The 22875-nt window shown below is 34.3% G+C and overlaps 2 protein-coding genes across 2 annotated transcripts in view; one reads left to right on the forward strand and one right to left on the reverse strand.

Moving 5' to 3' along the window:
- LOC136824354 (coiled-coil domain-containing protein 149-like) overlaps positions 1–2824 on the forward strand; it is a 58749-nt gene extending 55925 nt beyond the window's left edge. Inside the window, exon 10 of the mRNA XM_067080509.1 lies at positions 1847–2824. Coding sequence (XP_066936610.1) covers positions 1847–2184 — 338 coding nt within the window. The 3' untranslated portion in view covers positions 2185–2824. The remainder of the gene's footprint in view (positions 1–1846) is intronic.
- Positions 2825–6435: 3611 nt separating this feature from the next.
- On the reverse strand, positions 6436–22328 carry LOC136824342 (protein sprouty homolog 2-like). Its single transcript, XM_067080495.1, has 2 exons — positions 22270–22328; positions 6436–7498 (listed from the first exon to the last, which is right to left on the reverse strand). Exon 2 carries the CDS (start codon positions 7472–7474, stop codon positions 6449–6451), a length of 1026 nt encoding a protein of 341 aa, XP_066936596.1. The 5' UTR covers positions 7475–7498; positions 22270–22328; the 3' UTR covers positions 6436–6448.
- Positions 22329–22875: the final 547 nt, after the last annotated feature.

The following is a 22875-nucleotide window of genomic DNA, read 5'->3' on the forward strand; positions in this document are numbered from 1 at the left end:
TCGGTGACAAAAAGTACTCGAATTTCGATTCGATATCGGAGAATAACATCCGGTTGTCAGAAAGTCCTATGATAAGCTCGAAGTTTCCATCGTTGAGATAAAGCCCTTTTAAAAATAACTTTCAAGATCTTCGAAAAAAAATTTCAGCTGTAATCTTGTCTACATCTTAACTTCTTAGAGGTGCTATGAATGCTTGACACATAACTATCTAATGCAGCCCCTGGCAATATAATTAAATCATTAGAATATTGTCCAAAATTTAATATTCGAAATGCAAGACCTTACAGATATAATCAAAGAACGATACCTAAAAATCTAGGCTCAATACTCAAGAGAAGTAATGACAGCAGCAAAATATGCAGCTAAGATTATCATTAGCTCAATAATAATGAAATTCCTTGTTTTATTAATGAGGGATATTAGGTCTCCGCCACAAAATACTGTTTTACCACCGAAGCGAGCTATTTTGGCTCTGCTAATACCCACAAAATTATAAGAAAGCACATAATCAATGTTGGAAAGTGTTTTTTTCCCCTTTTTTCATCACAAATGTGCCTTAAACCCATTGAAAGATTTGTGGTATTAGATTTCTTTTCTTAGCTACTAGGGTGGTGCCTCAGTGTGGTAAAATTTGATTAGATTTCCCAAAAAGAGAGAAATTTAAGCCGCTATTATTGAATTATTGTTGATAGTTGGTCATTTTAGATTCTTAATGACACTGGTAATTATATATCCAATGTTTCAGTAAAGGGAATTGTTATTTTTGATAAGCAGACGCATACCAAAGAATGACTAGTTTAAATCTAATCTCAAATTATCTTTTTGGGGTATTTTTGGTCCCTATGTCATATATTGCCACTTAATGACTCTTACGTAAAGGTATTCCGGTCTGTAAAATACACAAACATTAATATGTGACCACTTTAGAATGCTGGCAAGTCAAAGTGTTTATTTTTGTTTCAAGCTATTTTCTTTTCTTTTCTTATTTTTTGCTTCCTTAAAATACACAAGAGCAGGAAGGACTACTTGAGCCATTTCTGACACCACAACAAAATAACAATTTTTTTGTTAATTTTTCTCTGGTTGAAAGATAAAAACAACACGAGGTTTTGGCCAAGATAATGGAATAGGCCCGGGACGTGGTTTCAAATGATACTTATTATTAACAGGTTCTCCTTCCGCATGCGCATGTGCTGACCAATACTTACATACATAGCAATTTGCCTAATCGATGTAACGGCAAGCCAATATAGGCAAAAAGCTCCCATATTCTCACTACATAGCAATTACCTGGTCGATGTTACAGCAAGCGAACATAGGTGAAAAGTTCCCATATTCTCCATACATTGCAACTGTCTGGTCAATGTTTTACGACAAGCAAAATAGGCGTAAAGCTCCCTTTGGTTATTCTCACTTATTCTTACAAAATATAACAGAACAGAAATGTTAGCCCCTTTCCATGACTCTGTATGGCTTAAAAAATCCCTCCGTTAGGATACAGAAAAATCGCAATTACAGTACTTAGTAATGATAGTTTGTATAACTTGTCTGTAAGATTATACAGGAAAACACCAGAGCCAAAATATGTACCATCATTTGGTTCGCTAAATGATCACCAGCGGCGTTGTAAAGGCGGAAATACAAAGGAGTCTCCATGATTTGAACACGCACGGTAAACACAAACTTTGAGTTATGGAGTAAGGTTTATAAGGCATTGTTAACCGAAGGGGAGAACAAACTTGTTCGAGTTAAGGAGACATTCGAGTTATGTACCTGCCTACCCAGTACGGGCGCCTGAGACTCCACAGTAAAAAGCGAATAAACTCCTTTTTCGCGTATCTCATAGAAAAACGTATCCCTCGCCAAATCTCGTTGGAGTCGTTCACAACGATCGAACAAACTGATAAACACATATCTTTAATCGATTCACCTTCAAATAACGTCGATAAAGATGATATTAATGGTGATACGGCGTCAAATTTGACGGCGACGGTAGATAATAAGGAGGACTGCTCTGAACAAGTGAATGAAGAGTGTGAATTGACGTCAGACAAACTAAATGACGCTGAATTAACCCGAATAGACAATAAAAATGGAATCAAAACACCTGATAAACGAATACCGTCGCCGACTATGATAAAACGTTTATCGCCCGACTCGTTACGTGCTTTAGAAGACGATTAAACGTCATGACGTGTTGACGGATAGTGTTATAAAACGATGACACGTTTTTTTAGAAATTTTTAGAAATCTCTTTTTTATTTTTGTCATTTTGTTCTTGGAGATAGACGTCACTTTATTGATCAGCTATTACCGTCGTCGACATTTCGTAATCTTTCTTGGACGTCTTTATCATACGTGACGGATTTTTATATGACTAATTTGTATTTTCTTGGATCAAGTTTAATTATAACTTAATCATCGTTCTTTATTGAGAAATTTCTATCAGATCATGTCAATAACCTCACTCAAGCTAGCTCCTAAGTCTTGAATTTGATTTCAACCAGATCTTTTAGTTTTTATACAATTTTTGGGGTAAAATTTTTATATATTATTTTTTTAGATTCGTACGTTTAGGAAAATTTATCATAGCAAAGCCTTATATATTAATTTTTCTTGTAGGTTATTTTTATTTTGTGAGAGCATATTTTTTCTTTTTGGTATTTTCTGGGAATTATTTATTTAAGTTAACGTAACTGATGTAATTTATGTGAAGTTTAGTGGGGTACAAACCTGTGTATTTACCCCTTAGGTAATATTTTTCTGTCATATGAGAAATATAATAATAGCGAATTGCGAAAATTTATTACAATAAAAAACACAGGCTGTTTAAAGTATTTGACTTTTGCCTAAATTCAGGCCCGGCGGAAGTGGGGAGACTGGGGAGACTTCATCCTCCCCATTTTTGAGCGAATTAGATTTTTTTCTCAAATTCCTAGCGAATTTCATCTCATTTTGAGGCCTCAGCCTCCCCACTTTTACGGTTGCTTCGTCGGGCCTGAAATTAGGCAATATTCATTTAATTGCCTCCTTCACTCAAGAATGCAATTAGGTATTCCAAGACTTTTTGCTATAACGTCAACAATTATTAATATGGTTCCTCCAACGCAATCATAACCCTGTTGCGTAAAGAAATTCTTTCCCCGTCATACTCGTAAACTTATCTATAATATTGCTTAAATGAACTACTTTAATATTACCAAATCATAAAGATGCTATGAAATTGTTCAGCCATCCGTATTATGTATCATTCAACGCGCGTGTTAAAAGGTGTCATGGGAAAATGTTAAGTATTTTTCATCCGCGTTTCAATAAATTTTTTCTTCCCGTCCGTAGAAAAAAAAAAAAAAGAATATTTCGCAATAAACGGGAAAAGACCGGGTATTCCGAGTACTTCCCCCGATGTGATGAGTTCTTTAAATGGTAAAAAGATCAAGTGTTTCAAATTTTCCCGTCGTTTAGCGATATAATGAACGATGAGTGTTCATAATATGACGTTATTTACATCGATATACTAATCAAAAATGATGTCCTGTAATGTTTTTTTACGCCTCATTTTTATTAAGACATATTAATTACTATTTAACGTATTCGCCATTTTTTCCTTCCCTTCATTTTTCTATTTTTCTTACCCCGCCCTTTTGTCACCCCCTATAAGAGGGTGTTCATTGTTTGAAGTCAATTAACATTAATTTTGAGATATGTATTCTGTTGCAAAACCCCAGGACAATTATAAAATTATTAAACCTAATTTAACTAACATATTCCTGTTTTAAGAAAGTAATTAACTAAAACAAGACGAAAAAATGTACTAATCATTATATGTAATGTACAAGTTCTTTTGTTCTCTGAAATTTGACTTAGGTTAATTTGGTGAGAAGCTTATTAGTATTTTATAAGTTTGCTGCTATATCTTCAGATGACGTCAACAGAAATCTCCGGACTAGCTGAAGGACATTTAAAACGCAGTCAATCTTCAGCACAAATTTTCACGAAAGGGATTAAAAGATGGATATTTTTCTTACTATGTACAGTTTGAAAACAGTGAAAAGATGACAAAAATTAAAATTCTTGATTAATTAAATTGTCAGTTATGACTTTTTCCTTTATTATTTTTATTATGCAATGTTTACTGTCAGAACAAAAAATAGGGACAAGAAAAAAAATATTCCTTTCCTTGATATTGACACAAGAATTTTTCGTTAAGTAAATATATGACCGCTGTTCGTGTAAGAAAAATCCTTTCTCAACCAAAATACTAGATTACAACACCATTTAAATGTACATTTTTTCATATGATTTTTTTCTTTCCTTCTCATACCCCAAACCATAACCTAACCTAAACCATAGAGAAAAATAAAGATATTAAAATCTGAAATCTCCTCCTTCAAACCTTTGGTATTTTCATATGTTCATATATCATCTGTGAAAATCTCCAACTTTAAAGGGGAACTATAACGTTTGTCAGTTTCATACAACCCTGTCTCACAGCAACGGTATGGAGCTATTTTTCTCAATGGGGATAGAAATTCCTATTGAAATCCCAATGGGGATAGAAATTCCTTTTTTCCAAGGTTAAAAAATTCAGTGGCAAGGTTTTGAAGTGCAATTTTTAAACATTGAATTTTGAATGAGGATGAAATAAAAGTTAATTTCCAAGTGGGGCTGAAATTCTAAGGTATTTCCCCACCGGGGACGAAATTTTTGTCACTCTTTCCAGTGGGGATGGGGTCCCATTGGGTCTGTAACAAAGGGGTATATCTGTGAAAAGTCAATTTTGTAAAATGTCCATTGTAAATCTCCAACTTTGTAAATCTCCAACTTTAAAGGGGAACTAACGTTTGTCATTTTCATATATCTTTGAGTCATTAGGGACATTGGAAATACTGGGGAAATACTTTTTGCAAGGCTGGCTACCTTCTTTCAAAAGGGTACGTTTAAAAGTCATAATATTGCTCATTTTGCAAAGGGCCTCGTATCCCCTTTAAAATTAAAGATAATAGAAATAACAGTTCGTGTAAAAGACATGTCAAAATGTCCTCTTGAAAAAAAGATGTTTTGTTATGGTCATCATCAGTCAGTTGAGTCTCCAATTCTCAGCTAGAGGAGAGAGCAAAGGGAAACAGAAAAGGATGTTTTCCTTTCGACCTATTTACTCAAACCATAATGAGTTATAGAAAAACGGAAAATGATATGGTGGAAATACATTTCCTGAGTTTTGGCAGGAAAGTGTCTTATTTAAAAACGACAAAATTTTTTTCTTCTTTTCTTGTTTTTTTTTTATTATAATAATAATAACTTTCCTAAGAAATGAACGATGCTTTATTATTACTTTATGGCATCACGATGCTCCAATTATATTACCTGCTTCTTTTTGAAAGAAATTTTCATATAAGAACAATTATTAGAACATACTCCAACTACTTTAAAGTTAGCATAAACATAGGTGGCTAAAATAAGCGAATTTGGCGACATTGAAAAATCCGTGTTTGAAACAAGGTCATTGATATTCTAACGGTCGAAAAAAATGTCGTAAAATGGGTTTACAAAAGCAACAGAAAAAACTGTTCGTTTTGTTGAAGCTTATCTTATAACTGTGTTTTTAAATGAATGGACGATTTTTTTTTCTTCTCTTCGCTTTTTTTACAGTTAAGCATCTTATCAAGCATATGTCGAATGAGATCTGCTAAAAGTTTAGCATAAATAAAAAAAAATGTTGTGTTTTTTATATGTTCGTCTTTCCATCTCATATTTTATCTGTGATAAAAAAGAACCATCAAAAGATAGATTGGTTAAGAAAGAAAAAAATTTGAGATGACAACTTGAAAATACAATCTGGATTCTGATGGGATTTTTAACCGAAAAATGGCAAACAAAATAAATAAGTTTTTTTCCCCGAAAGAAGATCAATAATGAGTTCTCTGAAAGATCCAATAAAAAAGTCATTTTTAAATTATGTTTTTAAAACATTCTTGCCGTGAAATTTATTATTATTTTTTGTTTTTTCTCATCATTTAGTTTTATCAAAAATAAAAAAAATATAATAAAATCTCCTCGGGAATATAATAAATAAAATTTCTTATTCTGCATAGTAATTTAATTTTTTAATAATATAAAAGCTCTTTTTTTGAACAAAATAACATTTTTGGGGACTTAGAAGTTGAATAAAATTTATTCAGTTTAGTAACAGGACCGAGAAAATTCACATTTTTACATTGGCAAAGTGACAAAGTTATTTCAATATCTCTGATACTACACCTTACGTCCCAAACTGTACGTTGTTATAACGTTCATCTAACGTTATATAGATGTCGAAACAACGGTGTATACCATCTAGGGTCTCACTCTGAAAAGCCTGTCAAAAACACACAAAATCGCTCTTGGAAATAAGTATCACAGGGTAGAAGGAAAAAGAGAAAAACATTCGATACAATGTTATATGTGTGTGCTATAATGGTTTATTGTTATTAGAATGGTAATATACATATGTATCATCTTGAGAGAGTTTTGATTGTTTCCATTTACGATTACTACCGCAACATGCCTTTGCAGGCAAATAACATAACATACAGGGCAAGAAAATTGCCATAAGTCCCATACAAACGTAACGTCCAACTACAGATTTCGTGGAGCCCTGACAAGAGCATGGTTCTATTAATTCCCCTTTTTCATCCTTAAAATTAGCTGATTTTATACACCACATGCATGTACAAGTGTCTATTACTCCATTACGTTTTAATGACTTTTTCTTTTTTAAACATTCAGTTTCTATACTGCCGTTTTGGTATTCAGCCATTGTGTTTTTCTTAATAAGTTCTTTATAATGTTGGGTATCTTTGAATTTTACATAATGGTCTTTTTGTTGAGTGCTGCAGGTGTTTTTAGAAGGTGAGAAGTTGGATTTAGTATTAGCTTTTATAAGACAGTAATCATCCTCAGTTTGAGTGTTATAATCTGGAAAAGTGTTTTGTGTATTTGTTGAAGATAATAAACGAGATGAAGGATTTTTAGCGTTCGATTTAGTAGTATTGCAACTTGTTGGCGGTGGCGGAATATGTTTTAAACGTCCTGAAGAATTTTTTAATAATTGTGGCGTAGATGAAGGTGTATGTGTAGGTGATTTATTTGTAGGATACGAGCTACATGATTTAGCTCTAGTCCTTGATGTCCTTGTCGGACAAGTCGTTTTACGATTCAAATCTCTATCGTTAATATATCCACTACTATTTCTTGAACAAGTCGGTGATAAAGATGGGTTCATGTTGGTTTTCGATTTTGGCATATTGTTAAGTTCTTGAAAAGCTCTCATAAATGTTTGACGATCTTTAGTAGCAGGGACGAAAAAATAATGTGTGCTAGCATCTTCGTCGTCGTATATAGCGTAAGGATCGATAAATTTCTTTGTTGTTGTTGATGTTGATGGTTTAGTGCTTCTGTCCACACCGGGAAGGTTCATATAATCTTCATTTATCATTTTATTAACATGTCGTGTTTATTGCTGAAAAAATAATTAAGAATCAGTTAAGTTTAAGTAAAATTTAAAACAGTTATAATAATGTATATATATGCTGTATCTGTATCAAGGGAGAGACTAAGGATCTAAAAAAACGCGCGCTTACTCTTCTCACCCTTGTATCACAAAAGAAAACTATAAATCGTACAAAATCGCTTCAATCTTATAACAAAGTATGAAAAATGATTTCACAAAATGTACTCTATTACATCTGAAATGAATGGACATGTCGTTTTCATAATAAGCTTTTTTTATTAAGATACCAAAAAAACACAAATCAAATATATTCCAAAGTATGAAATCAAAGTCATAAAAGTTTATTAAAAAATCTTAAAGTACACATCTGCAAGAAAACACGAAATAGCAATAACAACATTGACATGAAACGAACTTTCTCTAACTAAACATTAGAAGCGTCAACACACCACCATCAGTGCTTAAAAGATCTATTTGAATGACATTTCGAAGTTTGTGTTTTTGAACTAAGTATTTGAATGAAAGAAAAGAGACCTGGTTTTTATTAAGGAAACTCTATTGACACACAAACGGATATCTCTGTCAACCAAAAGTATTTGCAATAATAAAAAAAAAAGAGAAAAAGTATTGGAATATATACTGTACTGAAAGGAAACTATTTTTTTTGTGATGATTGTCGCCCTTGTTTCAATCTCTTTTGTTTATTGTTGATGACGATTGCAATGAATTTTGACTAACTTAAAAATTTATAACGATACGTCAAAATCGTACAGCATATTCAAAACTGCAAACGTGATCCTTTTTAACGTATTTCTTATACGGCAACAATCGCCATACTGTTTAGAAATCTCCCCGATGACGTCTAGCAAGATAATCCTTGCCTTCTACATTCCATCTGGTCGCACTATTTTTGAAAACCCCTGAAAACCCATAATTAACGACGCGCGCAAAATGATATCGTCAAAATGGTCAATAAGATATCATTTCAACAATAAAATGATTGACTGTCATTCCGATAATAGAAACCAGTCTCCTTGAAGTAATTATCATGCGATCTTGTTTTTTTTCTTATCCATTCAAAACAGTTTTATAAAAACTGCATAAGAATTCCTATAAAAATCCGGTCGTTCATTCAAAAAAAAAATGGAGAAAAAAAACGAGTCTTTTTTGTGTGTTGTTGAAAAAGCCATGTATTTCCGGATGATCAAACTAAAAAAAAAATTTGTACATTTTTCTTTTCTTTTCTATTTTTTTATCAACACGACCATGACTTATATATCATGCATACATTGATGTATATGATCATTTTTATAGATCTCTGATTTCTTTATCTATCCTTTTCCTCTATTTGTTTGTACAACTACCATTTATTTTTGCATTTTTTATTTACTTTTTTCCTTCCCTCTGATTGCAGTATGATGCTTTATCAGAAGACATAAGCAATCAATTTTTTGTTGAAATTTCAAACGGTAAAATGACGATATGCCCTCACTTATCCAAGCTCCAGATTTTTTAAGTCCTAATTATGATTAACTGAAATAATACCTCTTAGACATTGTACTCTCGCGCGAAATTGTTATTAAATTTAAATCTTGATTCATCGTTCGTTGGACATGCGAATTAAGTAATTAAAACAAAACTAATTAATACTTTTACGTCTATTTTATTGGCTATTTAATTAGAAATTTCCTATATTCTAAAATGGATTATGATCGGTATAACCTCGTGCATGATGACCAAATTCGCGCCAAAAATATTGCTAAAGTGTTAGTCCATCTCCGACGCGAAACAGTTTCGTTTGGAACAAACTAAACTCCGGATAAAACCAATTGGCAATAACCTGGAAGTAAGCTTCAATAAACTGCAATATAACCTTTGCAACTTATATACTATTGCCGTTGAAATGTGAAAGAACGTAAGGGTTCCATCTTAAAATCAAACCATAGTACTTTCATAAAAACTTTTGCGAGCAGAAACTTTCACGATTTTCGTGAAAGTTAATGTCTTTGAAAATTCTGGGAAGCGTGATACGCCTAAAGTATCACGCTACTAAATAATAACATGAGGATTAGTCTGAATAGCAGAATGTCAGACCTCAACAAAACCACCGATAGTTAGGCGGCTTCTATGAGGAGCACGAATCCGTTAGTGGATCTCAGCAGCCTTTACCTAAGAATCAAGCATTATCTCCAAGTGAAAGGCAAGAAATTGAAGATGTAACAAAATATTTGAATGGCAGTTAATTCTATTCCCGATAGTTTATGTATGTGTGTTTTTCTTTAACGGCAGTTGTTAACGGAGACAGTAAGGTTCTAATTTGACTAGATCCTGATTGACTGAGGACGACGGTAAATCAACACTTTTACAGTCCTCGATATTGCGGGTCAGAGCTGCGGGTTATTCCAAATTGTTTCAGTCACTCTACCGTCCTCAAATTTGCAAATACATAAACTCGCTATTATCCTATTTAACCCAATGAGGAGGAGGATTCAGATTGCATTCAGAAGACATTCATAGTGTATCTCAGTATAGACTGAAAAAGGACACAGTAGCCGCTCTTCTAAAAGACCAGGAATTGACTTAAAGACATGATATTATAAGTAGCGGCGACAAGTATTGAAATTATAAACACTAGCCGGAGTTTCGTTGAGGAAGAAAGACACAGCCTTATATAAATATGTATGTAAGAGTAGAAGGAGAGAGGAGATAGAGAATCGAAGGGTTTTAAACGTTAGTTCCTCATGTTTCTATATATAAACTAACATCAAACCGAAAAGAGAAGTTCAGTATTTGAACTAATAGCAAAGCGTTGATACATTGTATGGTGAGGAAATTTGTACTAAAAGCCGCTAGGTAGCATAGGATCACCTCTCAAATTCCTCGATTGTTGTTAGAACACTAGTCTTATTGAGATAGTTAGGCAATAAAAGAATACAATGCTAATCTCTAGGTAACATACTTCTACGTTTTGTTAACTTTTCAATTTTATGTGAGCTTACCAAACGACCATGGTGTCAGTTAAGGATATGACGTTGTTAATCTGAACATAGAAAATGTTTAAGCCAAGCACAAGGGGTATAATGACGAAACAATAGTCGAATCTATGATCAACAATGGTAGCCTGTATAATCACTTTAGAGAATGTCATTTTGTATTATAATACAGGCTGTATATGAGTATAGTTTCTCAGTGTTACATTTATTCAATTTTCGTTGACGGAATAAGGAAGTAGGCTATTCCAGCTTTAAGATTGTCTTTCTTAAGAATCAAGGGAATCCTTAAGTCTTTTATTTTGTAAAGAAATTTTCGTCATAAAGGAGTAGTTATAGACCTTAAGCTAAGACTTTAACCCTAAAGACAATAAGATGAATTTTCAGTATAGAAATTGTCATAATTGAAAACAGTAACAAATTTCTTTAGAGTTCATTATGATACATGAATGTTTATGACGTCATAATTTTGAGGTTAATCTTAGCCTACCCAACGCTCTCTATCGCCCCCTATGGTGATGTATAAACATCAAAGGTATTCCAACGTAGTTCGGGTATTCAAAGACTTCTAAACTTATGCTTTTTAGTCCCAATTTTTTATATCTAAATCAAAAGTTTATGTCCCCTTTCAAATGCATTATTTGATGTATTCGAGTCAAGGATATAAAAAATTGTTGGAAGTGTTTCCAATCAAAAATCATTCTTAGCTTTATAGTTTTAAACGCAAATTATAAATAAAAGTTATTGATTTCGTGACTCGGACTGTCTCGAGTACCTGAATGTTTATTGGGAAACATTGGCCAAAAGAATATTATGTTTTGGAAATACAATCACCATTTTTATCATCCATCATCAAAATAGTTGGAAATATCGTTAGTGTGAAAGAATTTTTTTTCTTTCTCGTTCCCTGTTTCATTTCCCCTTATGGTTTTACCGGACCGGTGGTTGATCCTTCATCTACTTCAAATATCTTTCATATTGGCTCATCTTTATCATAACGATGATATGACAACAAAAATAATAAGTGAAAAAGAGACAGAAAAATTCCTCACCACATTTTCTTTTTATAAGAACAATGTTATTAGGACAATGAGGCTCTAAAACGTGAAAATTTCAAAACATTTTTTAAAGAAGATCCTTAATAACTGAATTCTAAGCAAATTAAGAGTCAAATTAGTAGACTAGGGGTTTAAAGCCCTTAAGTATCTCGTTTTTGTCCTATAGTAGGAACAGAATAAGAACAATTTGAGACTCAAAATGCCAAAAATGGATAATCGAGCCTTAGCTATTACTGGCTCTTATAAAAAAGTGTATTATACGTAAGTCTAATGTCTGGATACATTTTTTGTCAATTTCTTTATCTTAAAGCAGAAGGAAATATTTGCTCCATTTATCATAATAACGGTAAAAAAATGATTTGTTGTCATTTTCATCTTTCCTTCCCACATGGGAATGTCTCCAGCGACAGATATTGTATTATTTTCGATATTTTTACTGTTTCCCTTTTTCAACTTTTTCAAAAATGCCGCTAGGATTCGTCTCTTGGAAAACAGGTGAAGAATATATTGGCCAATTGAAATGCTATAATGAATATGACCGGTGTAAAACCGTTAAATGATAATGAAAGACTTTTGTCATACGTTTTTACGTTAGAAGCGAAAGATTTTGTTGTCTGATTGCGTTGTTACTAAAAGTGGTAACACAGGGTAACACATGGTAACAGGGGGTAACACTAGGGTAACAGGGGGTAACACATGGGTAACAGGGGTAACACTAGGGTAACAGGGTAACAGTTTAAAAATGGTGGCTCTGAGGGGTCGGAAATTTGAAAATTGACTTAACCAATGTTGTTGGTGAATACAATGATAGAATGAATGATGCTGGTCAATGCAATGATGGAATCGATGTTGCTGGTGACTGAAATGATGGAATCGATGTTACTGGTGAATGCAATGATGGTGTTACTGGTGAATGCAATGATGGAATCAATGGTGCTGGTGATTGCAATGGTGGAATCAATGGTGCTGGTGAATTCAATGTTGGAATCAATGGTGCAGGTGACTGAAATGATGGAATCGATGTTGCTGGTGAATGCCATGATGGTGTTACTGGTGAATGTAATGATGGAATCAATGGTGCTGGTGAATGCAATGGTGGAATCAATGGTGCAGAGGGCTTAAATGATGGAATCAATGGTGCAGGTGACTGAAATGATGGAATCGATGTTGCTGGTGAATACAATGATGGTGTTACTGGTGAATGTAATGATGGAATCAATGGTGCTGTTGAATGCAATGGTGGAATCAATTATGCAGAGGGCTTAAATGATGGAATCAATGGTGCAGGTGACTGAAATGATGGAATCGATGTTGCTGGTGAATGCAATGATGGTGTTACTGGTGAATGCAATGGTGGAATCAATGGTGCTGGTGAATTTAATGCTGGAATCAATGGTGCTGGTGAATTCAATGCTGGAATCAATGGTGCAGGTGACTGAAATGATGGAATTGATGTTGCTGGTGAATACAATGATGGTGTTACTGGTAAATGCAATGATGGAATCAATGGTGCTGGTGATTGCAATGGTGGAATCAATGGTGCAGGTGACTGAAATGATGGAATCGATGTTGCTGGTGAATGCAATGATGGTGTTACTGGTGAATGCAATGGTGGAATCAATGGTGCTGGTGAATGTAATGCTGGAATCAATGTTGCTGGTGAATGCAATGATGGAATCAATGGTGCTGGTGATTGCAATGGTGGAATCAATTCAATGTTGGAATCAATGGTGAAGGTGACTGAAATGATGGAATCGATGTTCTGGTGAATGCAATGATGGTGTTACTGGTGAATAATGATGGAATCAATGGTGCTGGTGAATGCAATGGTGGAATCAATGGTGCAGAGGGCTTAAATGATGGAATCAATGGTGCAGGTGACTGAATGATGGAATCGATGTTGCTGGTGAATACAATGATGGTGTTACTGGTGAATGCAATGGTGGAATCAATGGTGCTGGTGAATTCAATGCTGGAATCAATGGTGCTGGTGAATTCAATGCTGGAATCAATGGTGATGAAATGATGGAATTGATGTTGCTGGTGAATACAATGATGGTGTTACTGGTGAATGCAATGATGGAATCAATGGTGCTGGTGAATGCAATGGTGGAATCAATGGTGCAGAGGGCTTAAATGATGGAATCAATGGTGCAGGTGACTGAAATGATGGAATTGATGTTGCTGGTGAATGCAATGATGGTGTTACTGGTGAATGCAATGGTGGAATCAATGGTGCTGGTGAATTTAATGCTGGAATCAATGGTGCTGGTGAATTCAATGCTGGAATCAATGGTGCAGGTGACTGAAATGATGGAATTGATGTTGCTGGTGAATACAATGATGGTGTTACTGGTGAATGCAATGATGGAATCAATGGTGCTGGTGATTGCAATGGTGGAATCAATGGTGCTGGTGAATTCAATGTTGGAATCAATGGTGCAGGTGACTGAAATGATGGAATCGATGTTGCTGGTGAATGCAATGATGATGTTACTGGTGTATGCAATGATGGAATCAATGGTGCTGGTGAATGTAATGCTGGAATCAATGGTGCAGGTGACTGAAATGATGGAATCGTTGTTACTGGTGAATGCAATGATGGAATCAATGGTGCTGGTGAATGTAATGCTGGAATCAATGGTGCTGGTGAATGCAATGGTGGAATAAATGGTGCTGGTGAATGCAATGATGGCATCAACGTTACTGGTGAATGCAATGATAGAATTAATTGTGCTAGTTAATACAATGGCCCTGAGGACTGAGGGGTAAAATATAAAAGCCACGTGTTTTAAAGCTATTGAAAGTTAAATAGGGTTTCACTTTCTATCCGTTTATATCATCAATGTCAAACTAATAAAATAAGTCATTTTGTCAATATAAGGAAAATAGAATAATGAGAACATTGTACCTCTAAAAATGGCCTTCCCAGTGTTCACGGGGTGTTTGCTTGGTGACAATTTTAATCTAGTTTTACTAAAGGCATCTCATTCGGTACAATAAGAATATTTGGCTTAATAAAGCTTAAAGATACCACACTTATATACAAAAGTATATCAATATTTTTTGTAAAAAAGCGTCTCTTTGTCAAATTACATCAGGACTTGATTTGGATGTTCTCTACGGTTGAGAGAGCAAATAAACTTTTGTGTCCAGGGGTAGATCTTTTCAAAAATTAATTGATTTTTTATATCCCGTAGAACAATTTCTTACTAAAATAGCCTAAATTATAGAATTATCATTTACCTTGTTCTGAAAGTTTTAAACTATTGAGACATATTTTTGATTACTTCGTTTGCATTTAGGGGGAATGTAAATTGCATTCACCAGGACCATTAATTCTACCATTGTATTCACCAGCACTATTGATTGCATCATTGCATTCACCAGCAACATCGATTCAATCATTGCATTCACTGGCAACATTGATTGCACCATTGCATTCAGCAGTAACATCATCATTGCACTCACCAGCAACATCGATTCCATTATTTAAGCCCTCTGCACCATTGATTCCACCATTGCATTCACCAGCACAATTGATTCCACCTACAGATACCAGCACTATTGATTCCATCATTGCATTCACCAGTAACAATCATTGCACCCAGTAACGATTCCATCATTTCAGTCACCTGCCATTGATTCCAACATTGATTCACCAGCAACCATGATTCAAGCATTACATTCACCAACACCATTGATTCCATCATTGCATTCACCCACATTCATTGCATTCACCACAACATCGATTCCATCATTTCAGTCACCTGCACCATTGATTCCATCATTTAAGCCCTCTGCACCATTGATTCCACCATTGCATTCACCAGCACCATTGATTCCATCATTACATTCACCAGTAACACCATCATTGCATTCACCAGCAACATCGATTCCATCATTTCAGTCACCTGCACCATTGATTCCAACATTGAATTCACCAGCACCATTGATTCAAGCATTACATTCACCAGCACCATTGATTCCATCATTACATTCACCAGTAACACCATCATTGCATTCACCAAGAACATCGATTCCATCATTTCAGTCACCTGCACCATGATCCAACTGAATTCACCAGCACCATTGATTCCATCATTGCATTCACCAGTACCCATCATTGCATTCACCAGCAACATCGATCCATCATTTCAGTCCACCTGCACCATTGATTCCATCATTTAAGCCCTCTGCACCATGATTCCACCATTGCATTCACCAGCACCATTGATTCCATCATTACATTCACCAGTAACACCATCATTGCATTCACCAGCAACATCGATTCCATCATTTCAGTCACCTGCACCATTGATTCCAACATGGAATTCACCACCATTGTTCAAGCATTACATTCACCAGCACCATTGATTCCATCATTACATTCACCAGTAACACCATCATTGCATTCACCAAGAACATCGATTCCATCATTTCAGTCACCTGCACCATTGATTCCAACATTGAATTCACCAGCACCATTGATTCCATCATTGCATTCACCAGTAACACCATCATTGCATTCACCAGCAACATCGATTCCATCATTTCAGTCACCTGCACCATTGATTCCATCATTTAAGCCCTCTGCACCATTGATTCCACCATTGCATCCCCAGCACCATGATTATCATTACATTCACCAGTAACACCATCATTGCATTCACCGCAACATCGATTCATCATTTCAGTCACCGCACCATTGATTCCAACATTGACTTCCATTGCTTCACCCCGCAATCACCAGCACCATTATTCCATCATTGCATTTGACCAGTACACATTGTATTCACCAGCAACATCGATTCCATCATTTCAGTACCTGCATCATTGATTCACCATTGAATTCACCACCCAATAATTCCAGCATTAACATTCACCAGCACCATTGATTCCACCATTGCATTCAACAGCAACATCGATTCCATCATTTCAGTCACCTGCACCATTGATTCCAACATTGAATTCACCAGCACCATTGATTCCACCATTGCAATCACCAGCACCATTGATTCCATCATTGCATTCACCAGTAACACCATCATTGCATTCACCAGTAACATCAATTCCATCATTTCAGTCACCAGCAACATCAATTCCATCATTGCATTGACCAGCATCATTCATTCTATCATTGTATTCACCAACAACATTGGTTAAGTCAATTTTCAAATTTCCGACCCCTCAGAGCCACCATTTTCAAACTGTTACCCTGTTACCCTAGTGTTACCCCTGTTACCCATGTGTTACCCATGTGTTACCCCCTGTTACCCTAGTGTTACCCCCTGTTACCAGGTGTTACCCTGTGTTACCACTTTTAGTAACAACGGTCTGATTGGTGCCTGATCTTTCAATGAAAAAGCTGAATAAAATAAGGATAATCTATGCTGCTATTCCCCTAAAAAACTACTTCAGAATTAGTTGATCTTGCCGAGTAATCACTTGGTTATTAAAAATGAAAGGAGATAGTGCCTGAAACAAGGATCCCTTTCCTTACCACCAGATAGGAGCGAAAAAACGCGACCTCGTGTACCCAATATACCTAACTATATACCCAACCACAAAAATTATGAAGCCCCAGAATAAATGAAAGAAGAAAAAACGAGTGGATAACTTATGGTTTGTTAAGGAAAGGAAAGTTATTTTCTAAGTTCCCTTTGGAAATATGGTTGGTAGGTTGGTTTAATCTCGGTTTTTCTCCCTATCTCGTGGAATAAACGAAAACTAACGGTGTTTAAAGCTCACGCGACTGATCAAAACGATTATAACGTTATTCGCGCCTCTATTTTCTACGCACTGTTAATAATAACATGAACACTTTATTGAGTTTAGATAACTTGTTGAATTTTTTGGCTTATTCCTTTTTCGTCGGATTTTTTAAAAGTTTTTAGGTCACGACGGCTACGAGATCTAATGATATGCACCCACAAACCCTTTTTTTTAGATTTCTTAAATATTTGAAATTTGGATCATCGCATAGGATTAATACTCACTCGTCATTTTTGAGAACGACCCCAAATTTTGGCTCAGGGCTGGAGTTGCGATTTCATTCGAAGAGTTGCTAATGGATTTTTAGCCAAAAATGCCTGGCAACTTCAAAAATACTCCAAATTTGGTATTCAAATATCATCGGTACAAATTTTAATACCAAATAATTGCGGAACATGCCTCTTTTTTGGATATTTTGGTTGCTTCCCCGGGCTAGGTTGCTAAATCCAAGTTACTTACTTTTTGGCCATTCTTAGGGCTGGAACTTTAGCAACTCGGTTGCTTATAAAAAATGTGTACTTTCCCAAACTAATCAAATTTTCAATTTCTACGAAAAATGACTCGTTAACATAAATGACATTGCTTTTTTTTCTTTTACGTAAATCGTGCTCGATGAACAATCAACTGCACTTATGAAAAGGAAAACGAAAATGCCATTATGACCTAACACATCAATCGCGAAAAAGAAAAAGAAAGAGGAAGATCAAAAACCCTTTCGCGCGTCAGCTATTCAATTTACCCTAGACTATATGCTATAGTCCATAAAACAAATCACTATCTAAGAAAAAAGTCAAAAGCCAAAAAGAAAAATTCACAAACGATTTTTTGCCGAAAAGAGTTTACAGCCAGTAGATCTTGATGGTTCTCAGTTTCTCCGAGACGTTCCCGCCGATTCTTTTACGTATACCGCCATTATGGTTATAAACGCCGCGCATATATATTTTCTTGCCTTTACTACCCTTCAACGGACGTAAAAACGTCTAAATTCACCCCTGTCTCAACAAAAGAAAACTATAAATCGTACAAAGTCGCTTCAATCATATAACAAAGTATGAAAAGCGATTTCACAAAATGTACTCTATTGCATCTAAAATGAATGAACATGTCTTTTTTATAATGAGTCTTTTTTATTAAGATACCAAAAATTCGAATTCGTTCGAAATCGATGAGTACCATATTCCCTTCCCCACTCTTTAATCAACTGTGGGGTTTCAAAATTTCCTTGGGTTAATCATATTCATGAGCTATTTATTATAGATTTTTCCTCATTTCAAAGCGCTCAGATGGTGAAGATATCGACCATCGTTACAAGTTAAACACTAATAAATTTCTTAGAAAGTTAAAATTTTCTAGTTGTTTGTCATGATTTTGTACTTTCGAGTTATGGTTTTTAGTACGTCATTTTAGACGTCAATCGGGGCTTTCAGAAAACCCCATTGGTTGTTTTGCGTCATTTCACCTTTAAACGTGGTTTTTTCGCGCTTTAAGATTTATAGTACCAATCAGACCATTGTAGTAGAAAGGCAATGACCGACTTTCATTTTTTTTCCTAATTCAAGTTCTGCCATTATTATCGCAAAGAGTTTCAATAATAAAATACAAAAGATCTTTTCAACAGATGAGAAACTGTAAACAAACTTCCTGTGAAAAATCCTTCCTCAAAGATCTCACTAACCCGTGAATCTACTTTCATACAATTTTTACAACTAGTTGTCTGTAGACATGACTTTTTTCGTGAACTTCCTATACCGTTAACATGATAATTCCTTATTTTATTAATATTGCAAGACGAAGTCTTTCAAAGAAAAACTTTATAAAGTGCAGTTCAGACAGTGCGACAGTGCTAAGTGACGTCACATTTTACGGATGTCAGTTTACTTGTCAGAAATTTTCGCGGCCAGATAATTTTGCATGATTAATTTACAGACTTGTTTGCTAGACTATAATAAAAATGACATTATTTTTTGATAAACATCATTAGAGAAAAGCAAGGCGTCATATACTAAGCTAGGTATAATCGAATGACCTACTAGTTTTAGTCGGGGTTTTTTATATAATCATTATATGTGATTATTATAACGTTACCTTCGCAAAGACAAGCTTTAGGATGTAAAAACAGCAGGAGGTTTATGTACTATTTTTTTCAATGCCTTTAATTTAATAATCCTTAATGCTTGTTGTATATAAGTAACGTAAATAAATTATAAAATAAACCATTTTTAAAGAAAATGCATTTCTGAGTTTCCTTAGTTCCTATTTTGTGTTTTGATGTCATTCTTAACACCGGTTTTTAGGGTCGTCTTTTCTTTCAATTTATATATCTATGTATTTGTTGAAATACTTTGATACCACACCTATGCTCTGATCTGAGATACTGCTTGCAAAGAAAATTAACTGAGTATTTTATGGTGCGGGGTAACTTCCGCCTTTTAGTAGGGGGAAATTTGTTCGTTTTGTGATTTTCGGACAAATACGACTTTCTCAGGCAGAAATCATAGGGTGAAAAATTAATGAAAATTTTAGCTTGAGAAAACGGAGACCTGTTGTATATCTTTGGAAAGCTCTCAAAAAATTAAGATTAGTGATATATTGCGAGTATAGCTGATTTCGGTACCTAACTCGAGATATTAACCCTTAAAAACAGTGTTTTCAGTGTTTTTCATCCAGAAACAGCTGTTTTGTCCAGTTTTTGCGCTTCTCGAAGCTCAATATTTCGAGTTAGGTACCGAAATCACCTATACTCGCAATATATCACTAATCTTAATTTTTTGAGAGCTTTCTAAAAATATAAAACAGAGGTCTCCGTTTTCTCAAGCTAAAATTTTCATTACTGTAATTTTTCACCCTATGATTTTTGCCTGAGACCGTCGTATTTGTCCGAAAATCACACCAAAGTGTCCGAAAAAAAATTGGCACCCAAGTTATTTTGATTCCCCTACCCCTTAGCTTTCCAAAAATGTATAACAAGTGCTTTGACTAAAAAAATCGAGCGATTTTACAAATTACCCCCTACTATTTATTAACACGGGATCCTCTTCCCCTAATGTGGATACAGGTCATGAAAATTACTATTTTACACTAAGATAAAGATTTTAAATTTATGGCAATTAGAAAGTGCTAGGTGCCGATTTCGTCTTTCAAAAAGTTATAATTTGGGGTTAGAGATTTTAGGGTGTTTTTCATACCAGACACGATAATTTGGCTGACTTTTCCATCGCCAACATAAAAATCACGACTGATTTAAACTATATGTTGTTGAATATTAAGATTTACAATATCGAACACCAGATACTTTTGGCGTCAAAGAAAATCCAAGAAACATCCAAGAAAAAAACCATTATAATATTTGTCCAACGGTTAAGAGGCTATTCTTGTTCAATCTTTCAACACCTCTCTCGAGTTTTTGGTTTTCTTGTCTCGTATGAAAAATCACACCAAGAAAAGATTCCAACCTCATATCATGACCTTTTGATTTTATACCCCTCTTTTTATAAGAACAATTTTATAACAAAAATGAGGTTCCAAAGTGCCGAAAAATAACAATGGTGAACATGGCAAAGACTGAATTCCACGGAAATCAAGGGTTATTTAAAAAATAGAAAATAGGGTATCAAGCCCTCGATCAAAGCTAAAATACCTCAGACTTTCCTTATAAAAAGTAGAGTGTAATTGGTAACAATCTACCTTAAAGGAACTTATTTTTACGGGAACTAATTTTGACGAGCGGCAAAAATCCTGAACATTTTTAATTTTGGCGGGAACTAATTTCGGCGAATGACAGCGTAAATCTGTTCTATTTTGCCTTATTTGAAGCTTTTTTTGTGAACTCAAGAAGTTATTTAGGCAAAATACCAAAAATTTAATTTTGGCGAGAACTTATTTTGGGAGTGAGCAAAATATTTAATTTTGGTGGGAACGAATTCGCCAAAATTAGTTCACGCCAAAATAAGTTCCCTTAAGGGGACGAGATGGAGTTTTTATAAGCTCTTATTTGATTTGGTTGGTCGTTAACCAGTAATAAAACAATATTGTTTCTTTTTCTAAAGAACACGTCATTTTTATTAGTTGAAATGACCAATTATTAAAGTATCTTTTAAAAACTCCATCTCATCTGCCCTTAAAGTGTTCAGCTGTTCAGACTTGTTATTGCAATAGTTAATTAGGGAAATGTTAACCGTAGTTTTCCACCCTACGCACGACCCCGATGATACCATGCCTGCTTTCGGGTTGTATCAAAACTGTACAAAATTTAAAACAAAAACATGAATAGAAAAAAATAACCAAACTTTAAAAGCCACATACCTACATTCATAATCTTTGAACTATCCTCTAAGTAGTAAAGCAAATAAGAACCGCGATGATGATTTTGACTACTATAACACCATGAAATCTGCAATAATTTCTGAAGACTCTTTCTCAATATAAACTATATTGTGTACCACTTGTTCAAAGTTCAAGAAAAATTTCACATTAATGTACAGAAAAAAATGTCTGAAAAATTTGAAATGATGCTAATTCTTGAGCAAACAAAATCGAGCATATTCTATTGTTTTCCTGTGAAAAGGTGTTAAAAAATTCGTTCGTTTTTTTGAGCAGTGTCAAAAATGTTCCCAAGATTTCTCTTTGAAATGGTCGTCTAAAAAGAGCCTTAGATCAATAGAACAATGCCTTTTTTCCACTGTAAAATACTGGTATGTATTTTCATGATATAAAAACTATATCTGATTAGATATTAATTTACACTACAAAAAAAAAGTAAATTTTATTTGATTAGTTTTTTTTTTGTAAAATTGATTGATAGCGATAGGAAAGACCAAAAAGGCCAGCTCACAAATAAAATCGTGACCCTAATTTTATGATAGTTAAATTCTACTGTAAAAATATTCTCTCCATATAAATAAATATTATTAAAGTTGTAAATTTTCAAAAGAATTGAAAAAAAAAAAAATTGTCCTACCTTAAGATTTAGAGGGAGTTGGATGTGTGATATTCGATTCTCGAAAACTGTCAGTCAAGACTGTCAGCTAAAGAATTGAACGATTTTTGTTGAAAAAAAAGTAGAAGAAAAAAAAAAGAAAGAAAAAAACAAATAAAAAACCGTGAAAGAAGAAAAAAAGTTAGGATTCAGCCTCATTTATTATTCATATTTATAAAATAATGAAAAAAGCGAGGAAGAAAAAAAACTAATGAATGAATGAACAAATGAACATCCAATCGGATTTCAAGAAGGCTCTTGATCATTTTCTCACGCTTAACCTGTCGCTTGATTAATAAATAGGGGGCGTTTAAGCTGACAAAATATATAAATTAAATTTTTGTTTAAAAAAATGACATGTTATGTTTATATTTTCCCTTATAGTTTTCTCGAGCACTGCTAAATTGATTTCAGACAGTGTACAGGCTATATAAATAGATTTCACAGTTTGTGACTAGACTGTGGCTGTATGTTCTTCCGTTGTTCTTCAAATCATATGATCATTTCTACCGAACTTTTCTTAAACAAACTCTCATTTCCAAAGGTTAGCCTAAGATCTTACATGTGTAGATTTTCTAAGCATACAAC

Source organism: Clytia hemisphaerica, unplaced genomic scaffold, assembly GCF_902728285.1.
Source record: "Clytia hemisphaerica strain Z4C2 unplaced genomic scaffold, Clytia hemisphaerica genome assembly, whole genome shotgun sequence".
Lineage (NCBI taxonomy): Eukaryota > Metazoa > Cnidaria > Hydrozoa > Leptothecata > Clytiidae > Clytia > Clytia hemisphaerica.

Excerpts from the sequence above, each read along its gene's own strand:
- LOC136824342 (XM_067080495.1), bottom strand. The coding sequence starts at position 7,474 with ATGATAAATGAAGATTATATGAACCTTCCCGGTGTGGACAGAAGCACT.